Genomic DNA, 23486 nt, shown 5'->3' on the forward strand with positions numbered 1-23486 from the left:
TGGTGACTCGGGTGAGGTAATGGGGTAGGAATGAGGTGTATATTAATATGTTAATATTTAGCTTCCTTTTAAATAGTGACCCCTTGACCCCGAAGTCACTAATTTTTGTGAAAGGGGTGGGGTGGGGGGAGGGGGGTTTAGATTGCGTCAATCCTACCTCAAGCATCCTTGAGTTCTTAAGAAGTTGCTCTATAGGCACAGCAAGAATCTTTTTATGGAGGCAGATGCGAAGCAGTAGGCGACCACGCCCCTGGTGGGATCTCACCTGAGTGGTGGAGAATTTTAAAAGAAAGTTATTGATTTTGACTCAAAATAATAAGAAAGTCTGTGCTGAAAACCTGCAGTTGAAGGAGCAGAGTTAACGTTCTCAGTTGAAAGCATACATACATGTACATGCACACGTAGATATGCATATTACCTATCTAGCAAATTTAATGCTAATGGTTTAAAAAATAAGGCAAATTGTGGCATGGGATGGATACAGAAAAACGCACCACCGAACATCAATTTAAAACGAATAAAGAAAAAAAGGGAAGAGAGTTTATTCTCTTTAATTTTCAAACGTTGGCTTTAGTGATGGGATATAAATCTGGATTTTCTAAAAATCAGTTTTGAATTCCACCATTCAGTTTCGATTTTGGAAACCGAATATTTGAAACCAACCTTAAAAAAAATTCAGTCTTTTATTTTTTGTGACACAGGCTGAAGAAAACATATGGAACACCCCAAATTTGGTTCATGGTCTCTGACTGTAATTGCATTCACTTGCTAGTCTTCTTGCTCTTGCTTTATGAATAGCTTGCCCTATCGACTTATCAGAGAATTCCCAACCAAAATTCAACATTAAAGCTCTAGTGTGTCTTTGTTTATAAGCCCAGTGGTCATTGAATCCTGCAAACTATACCCAGTCAATGGGAGGGCATTGCATGTGGCACCTCACTCGTCACTTTGTGTTGGCATGACATGCGCTAACTCATCGTTCTTACGCGTGGATATACATTAACTCTTCCTGGGCGCAGACATTTTGAATTCATGTGTGTGTTTGAAGAACATAATGAAGTTAGATGGAGTGAATTTTTGAAAGTGTACTCTAAATGCAACGCAAAAGTGCAACTTACGCAAACAACTTAAGCGCGTCATGACTGTTAAAAAAAAAGTCATGGCAAAAATCTTCTGCAGCGGATACGCACACGGGTTTGCGTTTTTTGCGCAGAGAAAATGAAACGCTCATCTACTGTTTGTGCGTTTCGGTTTTGGGCGTATCGGCTTCGATAACACACCTGTGTAGAATGCATTTGTACAAACGCAGATATGCAAATAGCCGTACAAAAGCCGTACAATATTTCAAGTTTTCCATAGGTTTGTGTACAAACATGGATGCACCCAGCAGGCATCACTTTGTACATAGAGTCAGCACTCTAGTAATTTTATATGGCCACGCCACAATGTACATGTAGAATAAGACCAGCCTGAAATTTTAACATGGGAAGATTTTAAAGCTTTTCCATCTGGAGCCTGTGAAGCATAACAGGCAAACAGTAATAAATAACCTACATGTACATGCATATGTACATGATACAGACAACTGAAATTGGTTTGTGAATTACATTGTAAGCTGCACCTGAATTATGGGGCTACGACTTTCAATAACACATTTGTCTACGGATACGGCTGAAGCTATCTCCCATAGACTTGTGTGTTTCTTTTAGCCATAGCCATATAATTCGGACGCGGTTTTGAGGCTACCTTGTTGGATGACTTGCAGGCTTCAATGGCTATTGGGAACATGGGATGCAGCCTGCATAATTAGGGGGAAAAAGAGCAACGTGACAATGTAATGCATGACTGGCCGTGTTGGGAACTGCTATCGAGAGCAGCCAGAGACAAATGAAAATTGCTAGGGAATGGATGTTAGGAAAACATGTGGTTATTCCATATGGCTATACCGGTACCTTCACAAAAATTGCTCGCTGAAAACATTTGTGCCTTAATTTGCTCAGAAACTTTATACTGTCATGTACGCAAAAAAAAACAACTGAATCACTAAAAAAAAAACCAGAAAATTGATCACAGCAGAAAATCTATTCTACTGAATGCTATATTAGGGCGACAGATTTTGCTAATCACGTCTACATTAGGGCGACACACCTTATTGGGGCGACACATAACTGCCGCCCTATTGTTAAAATGACCCTTAAGAGAAGGAATCTTTTTGTCGCAAACCATCTACATGTAGATCGATTCCTCATGGTCCACTTAATAAAAATACTGAATTTCGTGGAGTAAGGATAAAAGGTAAACTTAGGTTAGATGACATTTTAGGTCTGTGCACAAGTCTGTGGAAAAGTCGCCCTATTATAGCATCCAGGATAATTATTATAACTCTGGCAACTTTTGATGCCAAAGCAGCTGTACAACTCCTGAAGCTCCTGTCTTCAATGACATCACAGTTTTTGCTCATACATGTAAATATGGATTTGCACAAGCTTAACATAGCAAATCAAAAACTCACCAAAACAAAAATTGAAAATGGTATTAAAGTGAAGCTCAGAGATAAAGTTAACATGGGACAAAAGGTGCATTTTTAAGAATGGCATTACAAAAAAATTATATTAGGGCCTATATGGGCCATTCAAGTACATGTATATTCACAATCACAGCTAAACTACTGCATTTACAATTATCAAAACATCACTAAATCCCCGGAAATCATCCTATAAAATGTTCAATATGTATTTCAGCTTTATCAACCACTACACTACCAGACTCTAAAAACATGTTCAAATTTACCATGAAAAAAAAAGATTGAAATGGTGAGCCTACATGTAGTTGACCAAAACTAGAAAAAAAAACTGAGAAAAAAAAAAGACAATTCATGTATGCAATATCCCCATTATTGCTGGACTCCAAAGGCCAGCCTACTGTTCTCTGACTGACTGAGCCACCAACTGATTGACTTACTGACTCAGTCACTGAGTATAACTAATGTTCTTGTAAGGCGGCAGAACGCCATTCCTCAATCTATGACAAATTAGCTCAAGTTGTCTACTGACACTCGTTCGAATGGGCCATGTTTTGTCAACCACAAACTTGAAAAATGGACACTACGGCAAACTCTTGGTGAACACTACATTGTGAATCGCCCAAATTCTTCAACACCTGACCATCATTTGCAACATTTACTCTGATTCTACTCTCATTAACTCATTTTGAGGAGAACGAGACTAGATTTGAGGCTCATAAATTTTAACTGTCTCATCAGTATGCCCAGACGACACTATTAAAATCAATCAAGCATGACGAAGTGTGTCTGCGTCGATGGTAAACAACAATGCCTCAGTGCAATTGAGCACAGATATCCTGGTAGGTAGTTAATCTATTAGGGAGGAGTCACTATTGGCCCTGTGTAGGGACCGCAGATGGGCTACTGGCAAGCGCTTTTTTTTTTTTTGACAAGAGCCAATCAGGGCAATTCAGTTGCCCTTTAAACGTGAAAGGGGCCATGCAATGTAATCTTTTATTGCCATCTTCAAAAATACTGTGCACAAGTGGGACTTGCGCAATCCCCCTGGCATGCTGGCATTTTTTTTCTCTGAAAAAGTCAGTGTCCCTAACCAAAATGGAAGATTTCTATTGTTTTAGCAAAAGTGACCTTGACCTCTGACCTGTAGGCCCCAAAAACAATAGGCTGGATAAGACTACCAAGAGCAACCCACAAACCAAATTTGAAGTTCCTAAGTAAAGTATTTCTCAAGCATTCGTGCCGACAATATTTCTATTGTTTTAGCAATAGTGACCTTGACCTTTGACCTGTCGGCCCAAAAATCAACAGGCTTCTTAACACTATCAAGAACAACTCACAAACCAAATTTCAAGTTTCTATGTAAAGTATTTCCCAAGTTATGAGCTGAGAAGTGTCAACCTAACCAAATCATATAATTACAGACATACACACAGAAGGAAGATGCTATCGCAATATCCCCCTCCGGCTTACAGCCAGGGGGATAAATATGCACCTTTGTGTCCCATTTAACCTCATTTTCAATTGTCGTTTTGCCATTTTCAAGGGTATTTTGGTGACCTTTTGGTTTTATGCCGTATTCATGAGCAAAACTCTGATGTAATTCCGGGCAGAAACCTCAATGTTACAGCTATATCAGCACCAAAAGTTGCTAGAATTTTGGATATTTTGATGTCATAATTTTTCTTCTCTTTGGTGATTTGTTGTTGTTGTCAGTACATGGCAGTAAGCCAGTGAGCAACCCTTTCTCCCAAACGTTCTCAATGAGCAAATTTTGGGTTCACAGTTTGAACAGAAAACCCTAAAACTGAACAGTGTCTTCCTGAACTGACATAAAAAGGAACGCCCTAATCATGCGAAAGGCTTTTGACAAAAGTGTGTCATTTCTGACAAACAATAAAAAATATGCAACTAATACGATTAATAAGAACATTCGGATATTTGGTCGATTGAATATTTGAATATTGGTATATTTGTCACAGCCCTACAAATTCATTGGGGCTAAAATCAGCAATCGCATGTACATAGAAAGGACTTTCTGAATAAGTAAATGCCCCCTCAACAGCTACGAAAAGAGAGTTAAGGCTGGTTCGTGCTCGGTGCGAAAGTGAACATGAATTTATGCAAATTTGGTAACAAAACTTGCGAACAGTTGAACACTTCAACTTCGCATATTTGAATATTTCCTTGATATCATATTCGCTTCAAATTTGCATGAACTATGAACCGGCTTTTAGGTGGGACTACTTATGCCAGTCTGTGCACATTCACAAAAGCGCACATATCCACCAATGTTGGTGCTCAAGGCGCTACATCATTATTACCCTGCTCATTGGGCCAATGAAACATTCCAAAGACAATCTCAGCTCCCTGGGGAGTATACAGCTCCACGCTGCCATTTTGGCGCAAAGCAGCTAAAATCAATCACAATAACCATCTCTGCCCTCACAGGTACCCATTTTACTCCTGGGTGGAGAGAAGCAATGAGTGACACAGTGCCTCGCCCAAGGGCACACGCACCATAACCCCAGGCTGGGCTCGAACCCACAACCTGCGGAATTACCCGCAGACCACAAATTCAATGCTCCAGATCATGAGGCCACGGCACTCCACATGAAATTCATGGTAGTTGCACACTGCATGCACAAACCAGTTCGTGCATGAAGTGTGTCCAACATATGGAGTTCTCATTACTGCTCACAGAGCACTACGTGAATATACTGTTCATGCACAAAGTCCATGTATACACAAATGTACAGAATATTATAAGTCCATAAATGTGGGGTCCAGAAAAGTGACTTTTTTTTGTCCCTGTTAACCCTGAACTGTGTAATTTGCCATACAACTATCATGAGAATAGACTTCAAACTATTATTCTAAGAGTTGGGCAGGTATTTTGTTTAATACATAATCAATCTTGAAGATAGAAGGCACTACAGAGCGTATCCTGAATTTACAAAATGGGTGATTCCATAAATTTGGGGCCCAATATTTTGTGTCCCTGTTACATCTGACGTGGATACGATTTTGCAATTCAGGACACATTCTTTTCATTAAAAGGGACACTAGGTCCTAGAACAGCCCAATTGGGCTACAAAACGCGCTTTGAACGAAATGATGTTAATCTGAAAGAACATTTAAAAGTAAGATATACATGTAAACATCCACACAACTATCCTTTCAAAACTGGGTGTTTTTGTGTTATTCCTGTATTATGCGTGCGTGAACGAATTTCGGGGTCCACTTTTGCGACCCCAAAAATTCGATCTGTTTTGATGCTAGTTGTGATTTCATCCGTAAAGTGTTCACCTTTTGCGGACGTGTAAGAAACTATATTTTGTGCGTTGGTGATTGGTCACCACGCGCTGTTCGCGCGCACGGTGCTGTGTATATACATAGCGTACGTACATTGACTGAAAGTGAAAACAACAGGAAAAGCGTATTCGTACACCGTCGTGTCCGATGTAAACAACCGAGGTTTTTTCGTCTTTTCTTGGGAACGGTAAGACATTAGGTTGGTTTCCTTTTGAACCAGATGTTTGAAATAGGATAAGTAAACGATCCAAAACTTGACATTTTCGGGGATTTCAGGACCGAGTGCCCCTTTAATGCCTTCTATATCCAAGAGTCATTATGTAAAGCAAAGTATCTGCTGAACATAAAAAATAGTGTGAAGTAAATTTTAATGGTACTTGTATGGAAAATTACCGGGGTACACAGGTCAGATGTAACAGGGACACAGAAAAAATGTCATACTTTTTGACCCTAAATTGATGGAGTGACCCATGTCCATACCTGGCACTCCCTGGGGCAGTGATCATGGATTCCATCCAACACCAGTAGTCTCGTTTGTATAAGCCAAACAAGGAGCCAGGCTCTGTTGGGTAAAATTCAGTCAAATACCGAATGGTCAAAAATCATGAATACAGCTCCTGTTTGTTCAATGGCCCTGACAGACATTTCAAATAGTAGCCAATTTTTTTAAATACAATTTATGTTCAACTTTTAATTTCTCCTTTGGAAAATTTAAGTTTTACATTAAGTTGGATAATATAAATCGCTAACCTTAATTCCCAAATCCTCCAAAATCCTCTTTGCATAAGTGTAGGATTTCCAAGGATTGAGGCTGTATGGCAAAAATGTGTCAGTTGATTTTTGGAGGATGCATTGTGCCAAGGTCTAGGCTGAACCTCGTCTTGTTTATGCTCAGCCATGCATAATTTTAGGCCCAGATTATACTTGAATTATCTGCACTGCTTATGAAAATCATCCGCTCTGCCTCAGCATATTACTAGTGAACAATGATTGTTGGAAGATTTTGCAGGATTGAGGCAGTTGTAACCCATCCGATTAACAGATTAACAAATTCAAGAAATAACGGATGATTTTGCAGGATTGAGACTGTATGCAATTTTTTACATTGGAGGCAGTTGGAGGATTTTGCAGGATTGAGGTTGCATCCTACCAAACGCCTAGAGGGGGTTAGGGAATAAGGAAATATTTGTAGTCTTCGAAAAGGGACAAATTTCACTTTGACTGAAAATTTTGCTCATCAGGTTTGATTGAATCAGCATAGAGCGAGTCTAAGTAATATACATCAAATTACAGTTCAGCAGGTAACAAGCATTCATGTTGCAGATTTTTTAAATGATTAGGTCCTCATAATAATTTTAAAAAATACACCAATTATGTGATGTCAGGTGTTCGGTATTCTGCAATGAAATGGTACCCAATAACAACAGCATAATGTTGCACAAGTCACAGACATCACTTTGGGGGTGGGGGAGGGAGAGGGGGAGGTACATGTAGTTGTAGGTGGTCGTGGGGAGGGAATAAGGGGGGGTTGTCAGCAAAATTGTTGTTCTGTCAGTAAAATCATATGTCTGTTGGCGTAATCCTTCAAGAATTCTGCCACCTATCATTCGACTTGTCCACTTTAAAAAGTGACAGTTGTGTGACACTTGTGTTCAGAACACCCCCCCCCCCTTTTTTTAATTTGCAGCAGCCAGGTGATGAGACAATTTCTGGCTACCTTTACCAACAGAGAATGATCTGTAGGCAATTATTGTTGTGACCACACCCCCATTCAACGTGGTCGGGTGACCCTCATGACTTACGCTTTAATATCGTGATTCCGTGCAATGAGTGAGTAGCACTATACTTACTTTTCAGTCCCTTGCGCAGGATGCACTCCATTGTATCACAAAGAATCAGAAGGTCTGGGTCGCCGTCTGTGATTGGCTGTTTGTTCTCCTTCAGCCTCAACAACACAGCTACAAAGTACAATACATACATGCAATAAACATAAAGAAAGAGAACTGTAAGGTTTTAACGAACCTTACAGACAGACCAATCTAAGTTGCTGTGGAAGACAATATTCAGTATTTTTTTTCGACCTCAAGTCAAGCAACACTCGAGTCAAGCAACACTCCGAACATTCAGATGCCACTTTGTGGGTTGTGTACAAAGTCTTTGGAGAGTCAAGAATATTTGCAAAGTGTTTTCTAACATAACAAAATTGAAAGTGTTTCTCAGTCCCAGATTACTGTTTAATACTGTCTTTTCAACATTTTTTGTGGTAACCATGGTAACTCACTAACTGACCTCTATTGACATAATTAAGTGGCGTCAGAATGCAACATTTTTTTTCCCAACGCAACAATGCCTTCGCCACACCACTAGTGCCTGACGTTAGTGGTAGTGGATGGGGCTAAATGAAAAAATGCAAGACAACTTGGTTAAACATAAGGCAGTGTATATTTTGCCGGAGACGGCAGACCTTTAGTAAACGTTAGTTTGCCGGATATGCACTGAACATGCGCAGTTACTGTTTTTTTGTACTTAAACATTTTCCGGTGAAAAGTTTTAGTCTGGCTCCATGCCAAAATTATCGTTGTTACCTCGTATTCACAAGATGGGATTCAGACCATTTTATAATTTCGGACTTTATTTCCCTTTTAAAAAAAATCCTCCAGAGCCACAAATCTGAAAAAGAAAATGTAATACTCTGCAAAAAATGTTTGAGACATGTTAAAATAATAAAAGAAGAATATTCTTATTTATTTGGGGATGAGAAAAAAAAACTTTAAAATGTGGTGCCGTCGGAATCGAACGCGAGTCATCCCGCTTACTAGAGCGTTTGCTTAACCACTACACCAAACGTGCTGCACAACTTCTGGTGGGAATTTAATACATCTTATAATTCAGCCCTATTTTAAAGAGTACAGCGCCCTCTGTTGATATGGATTGCCGCCAGCAAACCTTTAGTAATCGTTAGTTTGCCGTCATTACCTCCGGCAAAATATCCACTACCTTAATACATCTTATAATTCAGCCCTATTTTAAAGAGCACAGCGCCCTCTGTTGATATGGATTGCCGCCGGCAAACCTTTAGTAATCGTTAGTTTGCCGTCATTACCTCCGGCAAAATATCCACTATCTAAACATAACAATATTACTAGCCTAATGTCATTATCACACACAAAAAATTGGACCGGTGAAAAAAATGACAACTTGAACCATTGGAGGAATAAGGTGTTCTTATTCCTCCATGCTTGAACTTACCTTTCAGATTGCTCAGCAAAGGATCCCTTGTTGCCATTTTGGCATGTGTTTTATAATTTTACAATTACACTAGAAACTGATCACCAAAGCACTGACATTTTGTTAAAATATTTTTAGGAAGGGTTGATTTTAGTTGTTTACAAGCGAGGCATGCATGCAACTGCAAGGCGGTGCAAAGCGAGAGAAACTTGAACAGCAGCTGGATCTGGAACGGCGAGCGCCCTCTGTTGTCGAGTTTTATCAAAGACTAAACAAGTTTCAGTCTGCTCACTTTTGGCGTTTCTCATAACAATAATCTTCAACAGTAATATTCAGATACAAAAATCTTCTTCTTCATGTTCTTTGTAAGTTGTGGATAAATACAGAGTCTATAGTATTCTATATGAGTCTGTTCAGAATCAATACAAATTGATTTGAGATAAATTAAAAAATCACTGAAGGTAGATTTTCTATCCAAATGACTGCGACTCATGCTGCGACTCGACTAAACTGGTGGCAACTTTAGCAACTTTATGTAGCGCCCTCTATCGGCCTCTTTTGCCCTTGATTCACGGAAAGGTGAGATCGATGTAAAAATAATCTTCAAAAAATCCTGCGTCATCGTCATTTCACAACCACCCGTACGGTTATTATTGTCAGATTGTTAATAACAGATAACGAGAAAATACTTTGGTTATATTTAAAGATCAATTGGTGTTCTCATTTTTGTGTATTTTCAGCCTTAAAACAGGCAAGATGGGGCGACGACCAGCAAGATGGTGAGTTGATATGATCAACATGAAAATGTTATGGGGCCCGGGGTGGACATTGCGATTGTGTGACGACGGGCCCAAGTTATGACGATCGTGATGTGTAGGGCCCCTGTTTTGTTTGATCAAATTAGAGTCAATAATGTTTTTTATTGCTCGAAAATCACCTTTACTATCAAAAGCAGACTTTTCTCGATTCTAAGGACACCCATTTTGCAATTTTGAACAGTTTTTGTTTTTTGCCTTTTTCAGTTGTTGGTAGAAATCACAATTTTTTTGCACGGTTTGGGCACAATTGCAGAATTCCCCCACATACAAACTTATCGCGAAAATTCACCTATGCAAATTGGGGTCAACACGCCCCTCATTATGACGTCAACGTTGAGTTCGTGCTTGCGCTCATGCCATCAATTTCAGCCCGACTCACTTCAGTTTTATGAATGAAATCATTATGCATCGGAGAGTGAACATGCCAGAAATTTACAGTAGAAAAGCTCATGATATCTGCTTTCTTTTGCCGAAGAAAGCGTCAAAATCGATGAACTATTGCCTGAGTTTTGACAGTTCAAACATTTTTTAGCGTGTTTTTTTTTAGGAACCAAAACTTCTTATTTTTCGACGGAGTCCATCTTTTTAATCCTAAATTTCTTTCTTCTCGAATTTGGTTGGGGAAAACCTGAATTAGTTCCATATAGAACAGGTTTTCAGCTTTTTAGTGGTGTGGCACATGTGGGTGGTCGGTCTGATACGGCGATGGTCGCGAGCAATATGCATAAAAATTGTTCGCTAGAACTGCCCAAAATTGCGAATGATAGTGAAGTAATCACGTGATATAAACACGTGCAACGTGCATGAGATATATATAGCTCAGTGGAAGACGGTTACGAAGATTAAAGGGATCCCGTTTGATTAAAGGGATCCCGTTTGATGAAATGTGTGTGTGTCTCTTTTTTTCTGTCCCTTTTCCCCTGTATCCCGATGCGACGGGGTTGGGCGGTGGGTTGGGGTGGGGATGGCCCGCGGGTGGGGCGGGGGAGGCCTGCAGGTGGGGTGGGGGAGGGGGAGGGGGAGGGGGAGGGGATGGGGTGGGGGCGGGGGAACAAAGACACAGTGGGTGGAATATGCACATTCTTTGGGTGAAGGGCCATTGCATATATCCAAACACCTTGAGGGGCGGGGTGGGGTCCCCTGGGTGGGGGGAAAGGAACGGGAGGGGGGTACTGAGAACCAGGATAATGGAATATTTCCTGTCTTTCATTTCTAACACCTGCACCATATCAGGACCCCATGGAAGGGGAGTGCACATAAGGGGTTGCCGGTGGAGGGGGGGGGGGGTGGGGGAGGATGCCTCGTGAGTGTAGAGGGGGGTCGGGGGTAGAGTACTCAAAACCAGGAAGCTTAAAATCCGGGGGGGGGGGGCTCAAAAGGAGGAGGGTGGAATTTCACATTTCCTTTTCTTTTTTTCGGTCCTTGCAACATATCCCGACCCTAGTGGCCGGTGGGTGGTGGGGGCCCCCACCAACACAGAAATCTTGATATGCAAATTAGGTAAACAGCGCCGCTCATTATAGCATCATCATGAAATTCTTGCTGACGCGCATGCCATCTACTTCGGCCAATTTTCGGCCAGACTCCTTCAGTTTTATGAATAATATCACTGTAGGCCTACATCGGAGGATGCACCTGCCAGAAATTTAACATGCTGAAAGCAACAGAATGATGTCCGCTTCCTTTTGCCGAAGACAGCGTCAAAATGAAAGGGTGAGTTTTGACGATTAAAATATTGTTTTCGCGTTTTCCTTTTTGGAACTCAAACTTCGTATTGTCCAAGGGAGTCCATCTTTTCAATCCTGTTTTTCTTCCTTCCAACATTTTGTTTGAAATCAAATGAATTAATTCCGAGTAGTTGAGTTTTTTAGCTGGTGAATGGTGTGGCCTAAGTGGGTGGTCGGTTTAATAGTGCGATGGTCGCGAGCAAAATGCATGGAAGTTCTGCCAAAAATTGCGAATGATTGTCAATTATTGATCACGCCGGCTATATCCGGCCCGCCGGCACCGCGCGCGTTCTAATAAAAACCCAAGATTAATAAAATGATCGGTTACACCTCTATGTTCCGACACCCCTATGTTCCGACTGCACATATTCCTATTCCTAACCCTAACCCTAACCGGGAGTAACACAATCTAGGTTGTCGGAACATAGGGGTGTCGGAACATAGAGCAGTCACCAAATAATCAAGATGTTTTGTTTTCTGATAAATGATGTGACTTTATTATTGGGAATACCACTTTCTTTTTTTCCTTTCCCCTGCCCTGGATACCATATTCCGACCCTGGGGATGGGGCGGTGGGGGGGGGGGGGGGGGGGGGGCGGAGCGTGGTGTTCAAACCACGCCAAGAGGGCTGAAATTGTTTTTTCCAACAAGTGAAGTTTGTCTTTTAATTTGGTGCAATGACGTTCCCGACCAGACTTTCTTTTACTGCGATATCATGGACCGGGCCGGGGTTGAGGCGGGACCGTATCATAAGTCCGACGCCTCATAGGTCCGACGCCTCATAAGTCCGAAATTTCGGACTTATGAGGCGTCGGACTTTATTTATTCCGCCTCATAGATCCGACGCCTCATAAGTCCAACGCCTCAAAAGTCCGACAACGGAAAAAACGAGTGTCGGACTTACGAGGCGTCGGAGATATGAGGCGTCGACCTATGAGGCGTCGGATTTATTAGGCGTCGGACCTATGAGGCGTCGGACTTATGGGCCTTTATTTGGTTAGGGGATGTGATTTTGTCAGACTTATGAGGCGTCGGACTTATGAGCGGACCCCGTTGAGGCCGGGTAGGGGTTGTGGGGGGGGGGGGGGATTTCCCAAAACAAAGAGGGTGGAATGTCCTTTATGTTCTTTTAGTTATTAATCTTAAGACGTGCTGCTCTTGGGGGGAGAGAGGTGGTGGGGCCGCATGAGTCGGGGGGGGGGGGTTAAGGTACTCCAAACCAGGAGGGTTGAATATCCCGGGGAGCATCAGAAGGGGAGGGCCTGGAATTTCCCAATCTTCTTTTGTTTTCATCATCATCATCATCATCATCATCATCATCATCATCAGACGTCGTAGGCTACTGCCCGTTGACGCAACAACCGTCCACTTCTTCTGGGTTGTGTGACTGGTGAAGGGGTGATTTCCTTCGCTGAAGGGTCGCCGCAGTTAGTTTATCCACGCTGAGACCGCTCCATCTGGTGAGGCCGTCGATCCAGCGGAGTTTGGTCATTGCATTATATCCCGACCCTTGGAGACAGAGGGTGGGGGCCCCGACAAACTATTCACAGAAACCTTCGTATGCAACTAGGCGAACAGCTCCGCTCATGATGACGTCATTGTCAAGTTCTTGCTTCATTACGCGCATGACATCGTCTTCGGCCAATCTCACTGGGAGTCCATCTCTTCAATCCTATTTTTCTTCTTTCCAACATTTGGTTCGAATTCAAATGAATTTATTCCGAATAGTTGAGGTTTTCAGCTGTCGAATGGTGTGCCACATGTGGGTGGTCGGTTTGATAGTGCGATGGTCGCGAGCAATATGCATTGGCATTTTTCGATGGAACAGCCAAAAATTGCAAATGATTTTCAATAATTGATCACGCCATCACCGCTTGCGTTCTAATAAAAAAAAACAAAATTAATCTAAAAAGCAAGATGTTTTGTTTTCTGGTGAATGATGCACCTTTATTACATTATTGGGAGTAGGCCTACCCCTTTCATTTCATTTCCCCTGTCCTGGATATCATATTCAGACCCCCGGGGTGTGGCGGGGGCGGGGTGTGCGGTTCAAGCCATGCCAAGAAAGCTGAAATTATTTTCTTTTCCAACAGTGATTTTTGTCTTTTTACGGTGGTGGTGCAATTACGTTCCCGACCAGACTTTCTTTTTTACTGCGAGAAGGGACTGGGTTGGGTGGGGGGGGGGGGGTTGAGGCCGGGTAGGGGTTGTTGGGGGTCGGGGGATTTTCTTCCAGTGATTCTAAGTTCCAAATCTGCATGCCCATTGGGTGGGTGTGGGAGTGGGCAGGGCTGGTGGATTTACCAAACAAAGGATTGCATATTCTTCAAGTGATTTTATTCAGACCTGCATGCCCGTGGGTGGAGGGGGGGGGGGAGACGGGTTGGATTTCCCAAAACAAAGAGGATGGAATATCATTCCTGGGAGAGAGAGAGGGGGAGAGAGAGGTGGAGGGGTTATAGTTCTCCGAACCAGGAGGGTTGAATATCCCCGGGAGAGCCGCAGATTGGGAGGGCCTGGAATTTCTCAATCTTCTTTTGATTGGGTCCTTGCATTATAATCCCGATCCTTGGGGCAGAGGGTGGGGGCCACAACAAACTATTCACAGAAACCTTCGTATGCAAATTAGGTGAACAGCGCCGAATTTTATGACGCAATCGTCAAATTCTTGCTTTAAAATACGCGCATGACATCGTCGTCGATCAATTTCGTCCACTCTCGCTAGGAGTAGGAGTCCATCTCTTCAATCCCGTTTGTCTTCTTTCCAGTATTTGGTTCAAATTCAAATGAATTTATTTCGAATAGTTGAGGATTTTAGCTGTCGAATGGTGTGCCACATGTGGGTGGTCGGTTTGATTGTGCGATGGTCGCGAGCAATATGCATGGACATTTTTCGAAGGAAATGCCAAAAATTGCGAATGATCAGTTAGTCTGTATACAGTATACACGTACGTACGTGCAGCAGAGCAGGGGATCTACCCGATGTTCCCCAATACCGATGTTCCCCCAAATCCATAGGATTAGGGTTAGGGTTAGGGTTAGGGTTATATTGGTAAGGATTTCGAGGAACATCGGTATTAGGGAACATCGGAATTGGGGAACATAGACATGCACCCGTGCAGGAGCTATGGAAGAAGCGTTACAAAGCAAGGATTCCGTTTGTTGATGGCCTTTTTTTTTTCGTCCCTTACTATCCCAAAGCGACGGGACGGGGTTGAGTGGGTGGGGTGAGGGAGGCCCGCGGGTTGGAGTGCAGGTTGGAAGGGTGGGGAGGTTGGGGGCGGTGCACCGGGAACACTCCATGCACATTTTTTATTGACCCTTTTGGCCTTGCCAATTATCCCGACCCCTTGGGGCGGGGCGGGGATAAAATTTCCTTTGTTCCTAATTTTTCCTTTTTTCCGTGCACCATTATCCAGACCCCGGGGAAGGGGTTGTTAGGGACGGGGGGAGGGGCGAATGGGGGATGGGGGCAAATGGGGGATGGGGCCGCGTCCCCACTTCTACGCCTGTGCAATTAAGCGTGGGTGTGCGTGTGTGTGTGTGTGCGGGGGGGGGGGGGGGTTAGAGTACTCCGAATCAGGAGGTTGGAATATCATGGTTTTTTTTATTCACCCTTTGCGCTGTCCCCTGGAGCGGAATGGAATATGGGGTGAAAATATCTTATTTTCATGCAATGATGTTTTTGGGTTTTTTTGGGGGGGGGGGGGCTTTATACGAAAACTTAAAAACAGTAATCATGAAAAATATAAAATTTAATAAAAATGCAAATTGCAGAAACGAATATCTCATATCTATTTTGTGAAAATGTTGTGGCTCTGAAAAGAGCCGTTTTGGTTTTAGTTTGTTGATTCGATGATTTCTTCGAAGGCTTGGCCGACACTTTCTTCTGCTTGCTCGATGTGTTCTTGCTGGCTGGCTTCTTGGCTGGCTTCTTGGCTGGCTTGGCTGGCATGGCTTGGTGGAGGATTTCTTGACAGATGTATATTTGACTTGGATGGCGTTTTCTTGGCAGCTTTCTTGGGTGACTTCTTCGGCGCGGGTTTCTTGACTTTATTCACCATTTTGGCTTTCTTGGCTTTTCTGCAATCTTGGCTTTCATTTCCCGTTCCTTCTTGGCCTTGATTCTCTCCTTCTCCTTAGCTGCATTAGCCTTGGCCGGCAGCCTTCTCTTTCTCCTCGGTGGTGTCAAACTTGAACGTACCAGCGGCTCCCTTACCTGCCATCCGAGTGAGCCTCCAACTTCATTGATTCATGTTTTATTATTTAAAAGTTTACTCTAGCATGGCTTATTACACAGAAATTCTTAGGGTGGATTATCTGGATCCGCACGTCCGTACCCCCGTGGGCGTACCAAACACCTCCCGCATGCAAAAAAACCATATCTTTTTTCGCCTCTTTGGCCGACGTTCTGACTTGGTGGGTCCTTTTTCCGCAAGTTCAGAATATTTTCTCTAAAAATTGGTGCAAAATACATGTATTTGAAATGCCTTCCTTTGTCAGAAACCAACAAAATAGAAACTGCATTCTCATGTTTAGACGATACACAATGACATCAGAGGAGAATAACAATCAGTACTGATGAACTATTCGCTCACAAGATGCCTTTGATCACTAGTTCTCCATAATTATTTAGAGTATTTTGTATTCGGAGTAGGCTATTCATCATTTTCCATCGTTTCTGACCTTTCAATAACATTGGACTTAAAGGGAAATCTTAAGGGCTCCGCTAAGCCTCATATAATTATGTCAGACGCATATAGGCCCCAAGTCCGGCAAAATCTAATATAAGGCCCATAACTGTTATAAAATTCCGACGCCTAGGTCCGACACCTCATCAGTCCGACGCCTAATAATTTGGAAATTTCGGACTTCCGAGGCGTGGCGGGGGTCCAGGTTTATCATCGGAGGAGTCGGACTTGCGATATATAGGCCTAAGGCCCAACCTTGATAGTATAGCCTCCCATGCAGCTACGGAACAACTCGAAATTTGGTTAATCAGGGTATATATATTGTTTTATTTCGTAGTACTATGCAGTTTTCTTTGACCATGGAGGGATGGTTTGACTTTCAGGTTTTGAGTTATCAGTGTTGACTTTATCCAGATTTCGCTTATTCCAATTTGTCAGCGTTTTCACGAAGGGGTGAATTTGCCGCAATAGGTGTTGGGGTTTAACGGTTAGGGTTAGGTTTGGGGAACAGGTATAACATAATGCACCCGTTGAACTTGCAGTGGTTGTCAGAAAAGAGGTTTTAAGTTGGTCACGATTTGGAATAAACATTTCGCATACTACTGACTAACTTTTGAAACACAGATGAAACTTCAAAGATGTACCAATTACAGAATAATGGAACAACAATTGCGAGGTACCGGTATCGTAACTAATCCCCATAGATGTTTGTCTGGTCGTGAAAACTAAATCCCACACACTTGTTGTTTTGGCAAATTGCCGATACCCATTCCCCACCCTTTGCACGAATTTGTCTCTTCGTAAAAAATCAAAAGACATTCAGGTGAAGTTTTCTCAACATTGATTGTTTCTCAACGTTGATTTTATCTGATTTTGACCCAGACTTCTTTCCAAAAAATGTTCGTTGCGTGCAATTTCAGCCGGAACAAGAATTTTGAAAAAAGGTATGATTTTTGGATTGATAATTTAGTCCCTCCGTAAAAACGCTGAAAACCTTTTGCAATTTGATTCAAAAATTTCAAAACTATTTTTTAAAAGACTTGTCATGCTTACTGCTTACTGCTTACTTACTCTGATTCGATTTTTAAAGAACGGGTTTTTGACTATGTATTAGCCTGGGGGAGATTATAATCTGGATTGTTTGTTTTGCGTCTGTTCTTTGACGACTCTTCGGAATTGCCCCCATGATCTACCCCTTTCGTGAAGTTGGCATCAAGTGTATTTCCTTTTATTTTCATGCCTTTGTTGTTATAACTTCTCGACATTATTGACAAGTGGTGAACATTCATATTCGTACTTGTATTAGTCATCTAAGTTAAAAACAAACACATTCTTGTCCTGGTGTAAATCAAAGAGTAAAAACAGTAAAAACAGCATGCAAGAACTGACAATAGTAAAACTTACATTTAAATTAACCTATGAATAAAACATGCCTGTAAAACACAATAATTTTTAAAATGATAACATAACTTTAGACTGATAGCAAAAAGACACGATGCCTATCCGCCCTGGGCTAGCACTATGACAATGAAATAAAACTTTAAAAATATGCCGGGGAAAAAAGGATAAAGAACTTTAAAAATGTTTTTTTTTTCCATCGTCGTAAAATACTAAAAACCACAGGTGCAGATTTTGAAAAGTTATTAAACTTAAATAAAGTTATTTTGTACTGTGTTTTCCAGTGGCTAATTCACAACAAATGATGTAGAGATCTAAACGGTCTTTCATATTTGCTGTATTATTATGTAACTTTGAATATACATGTAATGCCAAATTGCATTTTGGTCAAAAATAAAATGAAGCAAGCTTCGAGTCGAACTCCGATTTGAAAAAAATGACTTGAAGCTCGCCGATCCCCTGGATCATCCAATACATGTACATACACGTATACGTATTTGTATGCAGCATGTATGCATAGTGCCTGGCCGTGGCGTGGGAACGTATCCGATTACATATCGGCCGACCGCAATATCGATCGGTTCAAAAATAGATGGTCCGCGCGGGAATTGACCTGGATTGACCCGCAAACGTTCGGGTTGTCTGTGACGTAGGCAAGTCACCGACATATTTTTCTAAAAATGACTGCAAGTGCGCAGGCGTGCAAATTCCCGCACGATGCATAGGCCAAGTTCGTATGTGTCCCCGCCACTCGATCTATGCACCTCGATCTATGAATTCAAGTGCGTAGCCAGAGATTTAGGGGTGTATTGCCGAGTGGCGGGGTATTCTGCAATTACTCCACGGTTTGTGCCTTGCAATTCAGCGCGCCGTGCGTGCTCTCGTTACATCGCGCGGTGATCGCCATCTTTATTTTCGCCCCAATTTCGGGTTGCGTGTTGTCGCTGCGCTGTCATCATCATTTTACCCAAAAAGTTCCCTAAAAAAATCAAAACCCTGCCCTCTATCTATGACATCTGTTTATTGAGAATGTCGCCAACTAGTTTGGTCGGTCTGATGGTCAGCAGTGGTCGGGGTTTTGATTTTTTTGACTGGAGATGAAACTTGTCCGATTTTAATTGGAAAACCGACTGTTTTAGTATGCCATGTTTAACCAATAGTTTGGAGTTAACTTTTCCATCAAAATTTCCTGTTTTTCTACGAATTGTCCCACACATTTTTCTTTTGGGGGGGGGGGGGGGCCATATCATATTGGATTGAGAGAGAGGTAAAATCTTCATATTTGGAACTTAGCAAATGATGTTGCAAATTATTAAATAGGCTACCACCAGTCTGCTCTGATGAAAAATTTAAAATTTGTGATTAAACATAAATTAGTCTGATGTTTTAAGCCACATTTTAAAAAAATGGAAGTGAGGCTGTAACGTTAGTGAATCAAAAGTCTGGCACCACCCATTCAGCACTTCACAATTTATGAAATACATTCAGGGAACCCGACAAAAATGGCCCACTTCATTTCGTTTCTTGTTTTTTTTTTAAAGTTGTAATCAGTAAGTCAATGTAATTTGTCTTTTGTTGCAGTTATCGCTACTGTAAGAACAAGCCATACCCAAAGTCAAGGTTTTGCCGTGGTGTCCCAGGTAGGTTTATTTTTTTTTATCAGGTCAGTCGGTTATCTGGTTGCATTTGTACTTTTGGTCGATTGAAAATCGCATAGTGAAAGCTTCCTGTCAGAAGGTGCAAGAATGTTAGTCTTTTATAACATTTGAGCAGATTTGCTGATTAATTATGCAAGGCAACTGCATCTTGACCTCTAGATTTTGACCAATCAGCGGGCGCTTTCTATAAGTCATCAGTCATTCACTGTTTTCGCATCATAGACATGGATAAAAAAAAATACCCTAGACACAGCAACAAAGGCTGTGGTCAGTCAGCCTGGCAGCTGTTGTATTGCAAAACACTGCATTCGAATTGACCAATCACACGTTTAGTCCTGATTTGGGAATGAAGCGACGTCACGATTTAGTAAAGTCAACTCCGATTGGCTGAGGCGCGAGATTGCTTAAATCTGCATGCTTTGACATATCAGACGTTATACAGGAGACTTAGCTCTGTGGATAACAGGTGATACTCAGACTACAAGAATGTGTGTCCTAAATAAATTTTATCCAAAAAAAATTTAACCCATGGAAATATTTAACAAGGAAGTGAAATGACTTAAGATTAGCTGAACCTAAACTTTTGGGGTACAAAAATGAAGCATTTTTCGCATCGCTGTGATGGATTCTGATGGATTTGGGAAGGCTGATATGGTTAATTATTCAAAAAAAATAATAATCATATTTTATTTGGTGCAGACTCCAAGCTGCGCATCTATGACTTGGGCCGCAAGAAGGCTCGCGTGGACGACTTCCCCCTGTGCATCCACCTGGTCTCTGGCGAGTTTGAGCAGCTCTCGTCGGAGGCCCTGGAGGCTGGCCGCATCTGCGCCAACAAGTACATGGTCAAGCACTGCGGCAAGGACTCCTTCCACATCCGGATCCGTCTGCACCCGTTCCACGTCGTGCGCATCAACAAAATGTTGTCGTGTGCTGGGGCCGATAGGTAAGCTTCATGATCCGTTGATAATTGTTTCACAGTTCAACCCCTAATGGCTCTCTTTGGCATTTGTGCTAAGTGGCAGCCTGAATCCTTCAAAATCCAACAATTTGCAGGCAACCCACGGAACAATCTTTGCACTTCATCAAAATGAGTACGGCAAGCCTGGAACCAAGTTGGTACATCAAGCCCTATTTTAACACCAACCCTCCTCAATCCTCCAAAACCTAGGTGGCAGCCTGCTAGGTGGCAGCCTGAATCCTTCAAAATCCAACAATTTGCAGGCAACCCCATACAATTATCTTTGCACTTCATCAAAATGAGTACGGCAAGCCTGGAACCAAGTTGGTACATCAAGCCCTATTTTACCCCAACCCTCCTCAATCCTTCAAAACCTAGGTGGCAGCCTGCTAGGTGGAAGCCTGAATCCTTCCAAATCCAACAATTTGCAGGCAACCCCATACAAAAATCTTTGCACTTCATCTAAATGAGTACGCCAAGCCTGGAACCAAATTGGTACATCAAGCCCTAATTAACCCCAATACTCAAATATCAACCATGCGCTTTTGTAGGATATTGGTGGATTGAGGCTCTATGCTTGTTTACTGCTGGGTTGGTTTTTTTTGGATGATGCATTGTGTCGAGGTCTTAAGCTGTATCTTGCGTTGTTTATGCTTAGCCGTGCATACATTTAGGCGTACATTGTGCTGGATATAATTGGCACTGCTGCTGGATATCATCGGAAATGCCGCATTATTACAGCAGTGATTGTTGGAGGATTTTGAAGGGGCAAAGGCAGTGGTCACCCCTCCACCGAACAAATTGAAGAAATAAGGGATGGTTTGGAGGATTGAGACTGAATCCAATGTTTACATGGAGGTAGCTGGAGAATTTTGAAAGAAAAAAGGCTTAGGATTAGGACCGAAGTAACAGTGGCTGGGCTATACATCAAATGCATTGCTCAGCTGATGCTCACACTAAGACAGTACAGGATTGTGAACGTTCAGGAAAAAAAAATGTGCATACTTTGTGCCATACCCGAGCTAACCAAAACGCTCATGTCTCCCTCCCACTGAGATCTTAGGAATGGTCAAGAAGCTGAGTCAGTTGGTGCAGCTGGGGTAAGGGAAGAATGCAAGATTAAACAAGTGGTAATGCGAGATACAACCCCGAGGTACCCTGTAAAACCTCGAGGTAAACCTGGAGTTACCGCGTGTTTAATTTCGCATTCTGTCCTTAATCCTAACCCTCTAGGGTATGTTTGCTAGAACCCTGCCAAACGTAGCGACATGCAAGACTAAGTGACATGCCTGCCAAATGTAGCGAGATCCATCCGGGGAAAAAGTCTCAAGGCCACACTGCCTCCGAGTCCGTGGTCACTGCACGCAGCAGGATACAACTGTGGCATTGTTCAATGGGACTAGCTCTCATTGTCTCAGAAGCAACCGTTTATGCACTGGTGTTGGTAGCTGAATGCATCAAAGTGCACCGGTTCTTTCCCACCTGATGCGTGCTATGTTGCGTCAGGCAGGGTTAGGGTTAACATACACAGTAATGAAGCAAATTCCGTTCTGCTTCCCACAGGCTCCAGACTGGAATGAGGGGAGCCTTTGGCAAGCCTCAGGGCACCGTGGCCCGCGTCCGCATCGGCCAGACCATCCTGTCCATCCGCACCAAGGACAGCAACAAGGCCTCTGCCATTGAGGCCTTCCGCCGAGCCAAGTTCAAGTTCCCAGGTAGACAGAAGGTAAGATTCCAGAGTATGTTGCAAAGAGCAAACAAGGATTTCCCCCTGATTTCAAAGGTAAACAAAGGCAAGAGGTACATGCAATACTTCAGTTTCGAGTATTAGTGACAAATAGTTCAGTTCGTGTTTCTGTTGGATGCAGCATGCCCAGTTAAAAATTTTGACATATGGTTTGTACCTGAAGACACAGTAAATGGCTTGTATTTGATGTTCTGAAATAAATATTAAAAACCTGTTTATAACCTATTTTTAAAAAGTTCCACCTATCTCTTGCCTTGGTTCTGGTCGTATCTAAATTATGGGGATTTCCTTTACCCCAAAAAACTGAAAGTACATGAAATATCAGTTGGAGAACATTTACTAATAAGGACAATTTCCCCGGTTTTCCAAAGAATTTTGTTACTATAAATTATGTGCGTGCAGAGCATGTGACGGCTTAAATTGAATTATAATAGGTTTTTTTTGTCCAAGTAAATGTCGCCCACTCTCAACCATCCAAAATGCTCAATACACAATAAGGTGACGGACTATTCTCTTCAACAGATCTTCATCTCTGAGAAATGGGGTTTCACCAAGTACACCCGGGAAAAGTTCGAGGAGCTGCGCAGCGAAGGTCGCTTCATCCCAGACGGCGTCGGCGTGCAGTACCTGCCCAACTACGGTCCTCTCGCACGCTGGAAGCAGTACCAGTCATAAAAACACAGAGTTGCCAGGCACTAAAGAGGGTGCGGCGACGCCCACAATTTCCGGAACCCGGCTTTAGCACCTTCCTTCAAAAACATCCATTTTGGTGGACTTGGTCAAAGAATTGATGTGCCAGACTTGTCTGGTGGGAGTCGACCATTTTTCCGGTTGTCACACACTTATTCGACTAAATTTGTTTTGGTTGGACGTCTCATTTCCAGAATAATGAAGGTTGTATAGAAATGCATCAGAAAAACAAATCATTATGTTTGAGAACAGAATAAAGACCTAAGTGGAACTCAAGCTTAAACTTGCCTTGCAGTGGTTTATTTATGTGTGAATGTAGCCCATTAAGTGAGTCACAGCCAATGTCCTAAGTTTGATGACAGGCATGCAACTGGGAATTAAGGGGGGAAAGAAAGAGGAAATATTACAAACCACACAAGACTTTTCACAGCATTTTTCAATTTGTAATGGCATTCATGAGAATTTTAAAAACGAAGAAATCAGGAGATCCGAGGAAAAGTTGCATGCCTGTGACGAGTTAACTTGAAAGCAAACTTGGTGGAGAAAAATGGAGAAATTTGCCTGAAAACTTGAAACATAGCTGCCGTTAGTAACAATTGTCTTGTGTCCGTACTCGTGCACTCTGTTGTACTTCCTGTAAAAGTGATTGCAAATAACGCAGCAATTTGCACAAAATCTCTTGAAAATCATAATACAGAAAGAATCACCAAACGATAAATGTAGTTTGTTGGC

At 42.3% G+C, this 23486-nt stretch overlaps 2 protein-coding genes across 3 annotated transcripts in view; one reads left to right on the forward strand and one right to left on the reverse strand.

Annotated features, from left to right (window-relative positions):
• LOC119735604 overlaps positions 1 to 9321 on the reverse strand; it is a 28151-nt gene extending 18830 nt beyond the window's left edge. Inside the window, exons 1-5 of the mRNA XM_038209370.1 lie at positions 9086 to 9321; positions 7687 to 7794; positions 6317 to 6398; positions 1747 to 1798; positions 158 to 265 (exon numbers count right to left, since the gene is read on the reverse strand). Coding sequence (XP_038065298.1) covers positions 158 to 265; positions 1747 to 1798; positions 6317 to 6398; positions 7687 to 7794; positions 9086 to 9122 — 387 coding nt within the window. The 5' untranslated portion in view covers positions 9123 to 9321. The remainder of the gene's footprint in view (positions 1 to 157; positions 266 to 1746; positions 1799 to 6316; positions 6399 to 7686; positions 7795 to 9085) is intronic.
• An 89-nt stretch (positions 9322 to 9410) lies between these two features.
• LOC119735605 (60S ribosomal protein L10-like) lies at positions 9411 to 23030 on the forward strand. Of its 2 annotated transcripts, none has more exons than XM_038209372.1 (6): positions 9411 to 9429; positions 9805 to 9843; positions 19280 to 19338; positions 20056 to 20302; positions 21881 to 22043; positions 22587 to 23030. In XM_038209372.1, exons 2-6 carry the CDS (start codon positions 9821 to 9823, stop codon positions 22737 to 22739), a joined length of 645 nt encoding a protein of 214 aa, XP_038065300.1. In that variant the 5' UTR covers positions 9411 to 9429; positions 9805 to 9820; the 3' UTR covers positions 22740 to 23030. The 2 variants fall into 2 exon arrangements, with proteins under 2 accessions (XP_038065300.1, XP_038065299.1); XM_038209371.1 differs by lacking the exon at positions 9411 to 9429 and adding an exon at positions 9552 to 9643.
• The last annotated feature ends 456 nt before the right edge of the window (positions 23031 to 23486 follow it).

Source organism: Patiria miniata, unplaced genomic scaffold (genome assembly GCF_015706575.1).
Source record: "Patiria miniata isolate m_02_andy unplaced genomic scaffold, ASM1570657v1 HiC_scaffold_29, whole genome shotgun sequence".
NCBI lineage: Eukaryota > Metazoa > Echinodermata > Asteroidea > Valvatida > Asterinidae > Patiria > Patiria miniata.

What these genes read in the sequence shown, in the direction of transcription:
- LOC119735605 (XM_038209372.1), top strand. Translation starts at nt 9,821, where the DNA reads ATGGGGCGACGACCAGCAAGATG. An exon ending in GGGCGACGACCAGCAAGATG is followed by an intron (nt 9,844 to 19,279) that starts GTGAGTTGATAT and finishes CTTTTGTTGCAG; the next exon opens with TTATCGCTACTGTAAGAACA. An exon ending in TCGTGTGCTGGGGCCGATAG is followed by an intron (nt 20,303 to 21,880) that starts GTAAGCTTCATG and finishes TGCTTCCCACAG; the next exon opens with GCTCCAGACTGGAATGAGGG.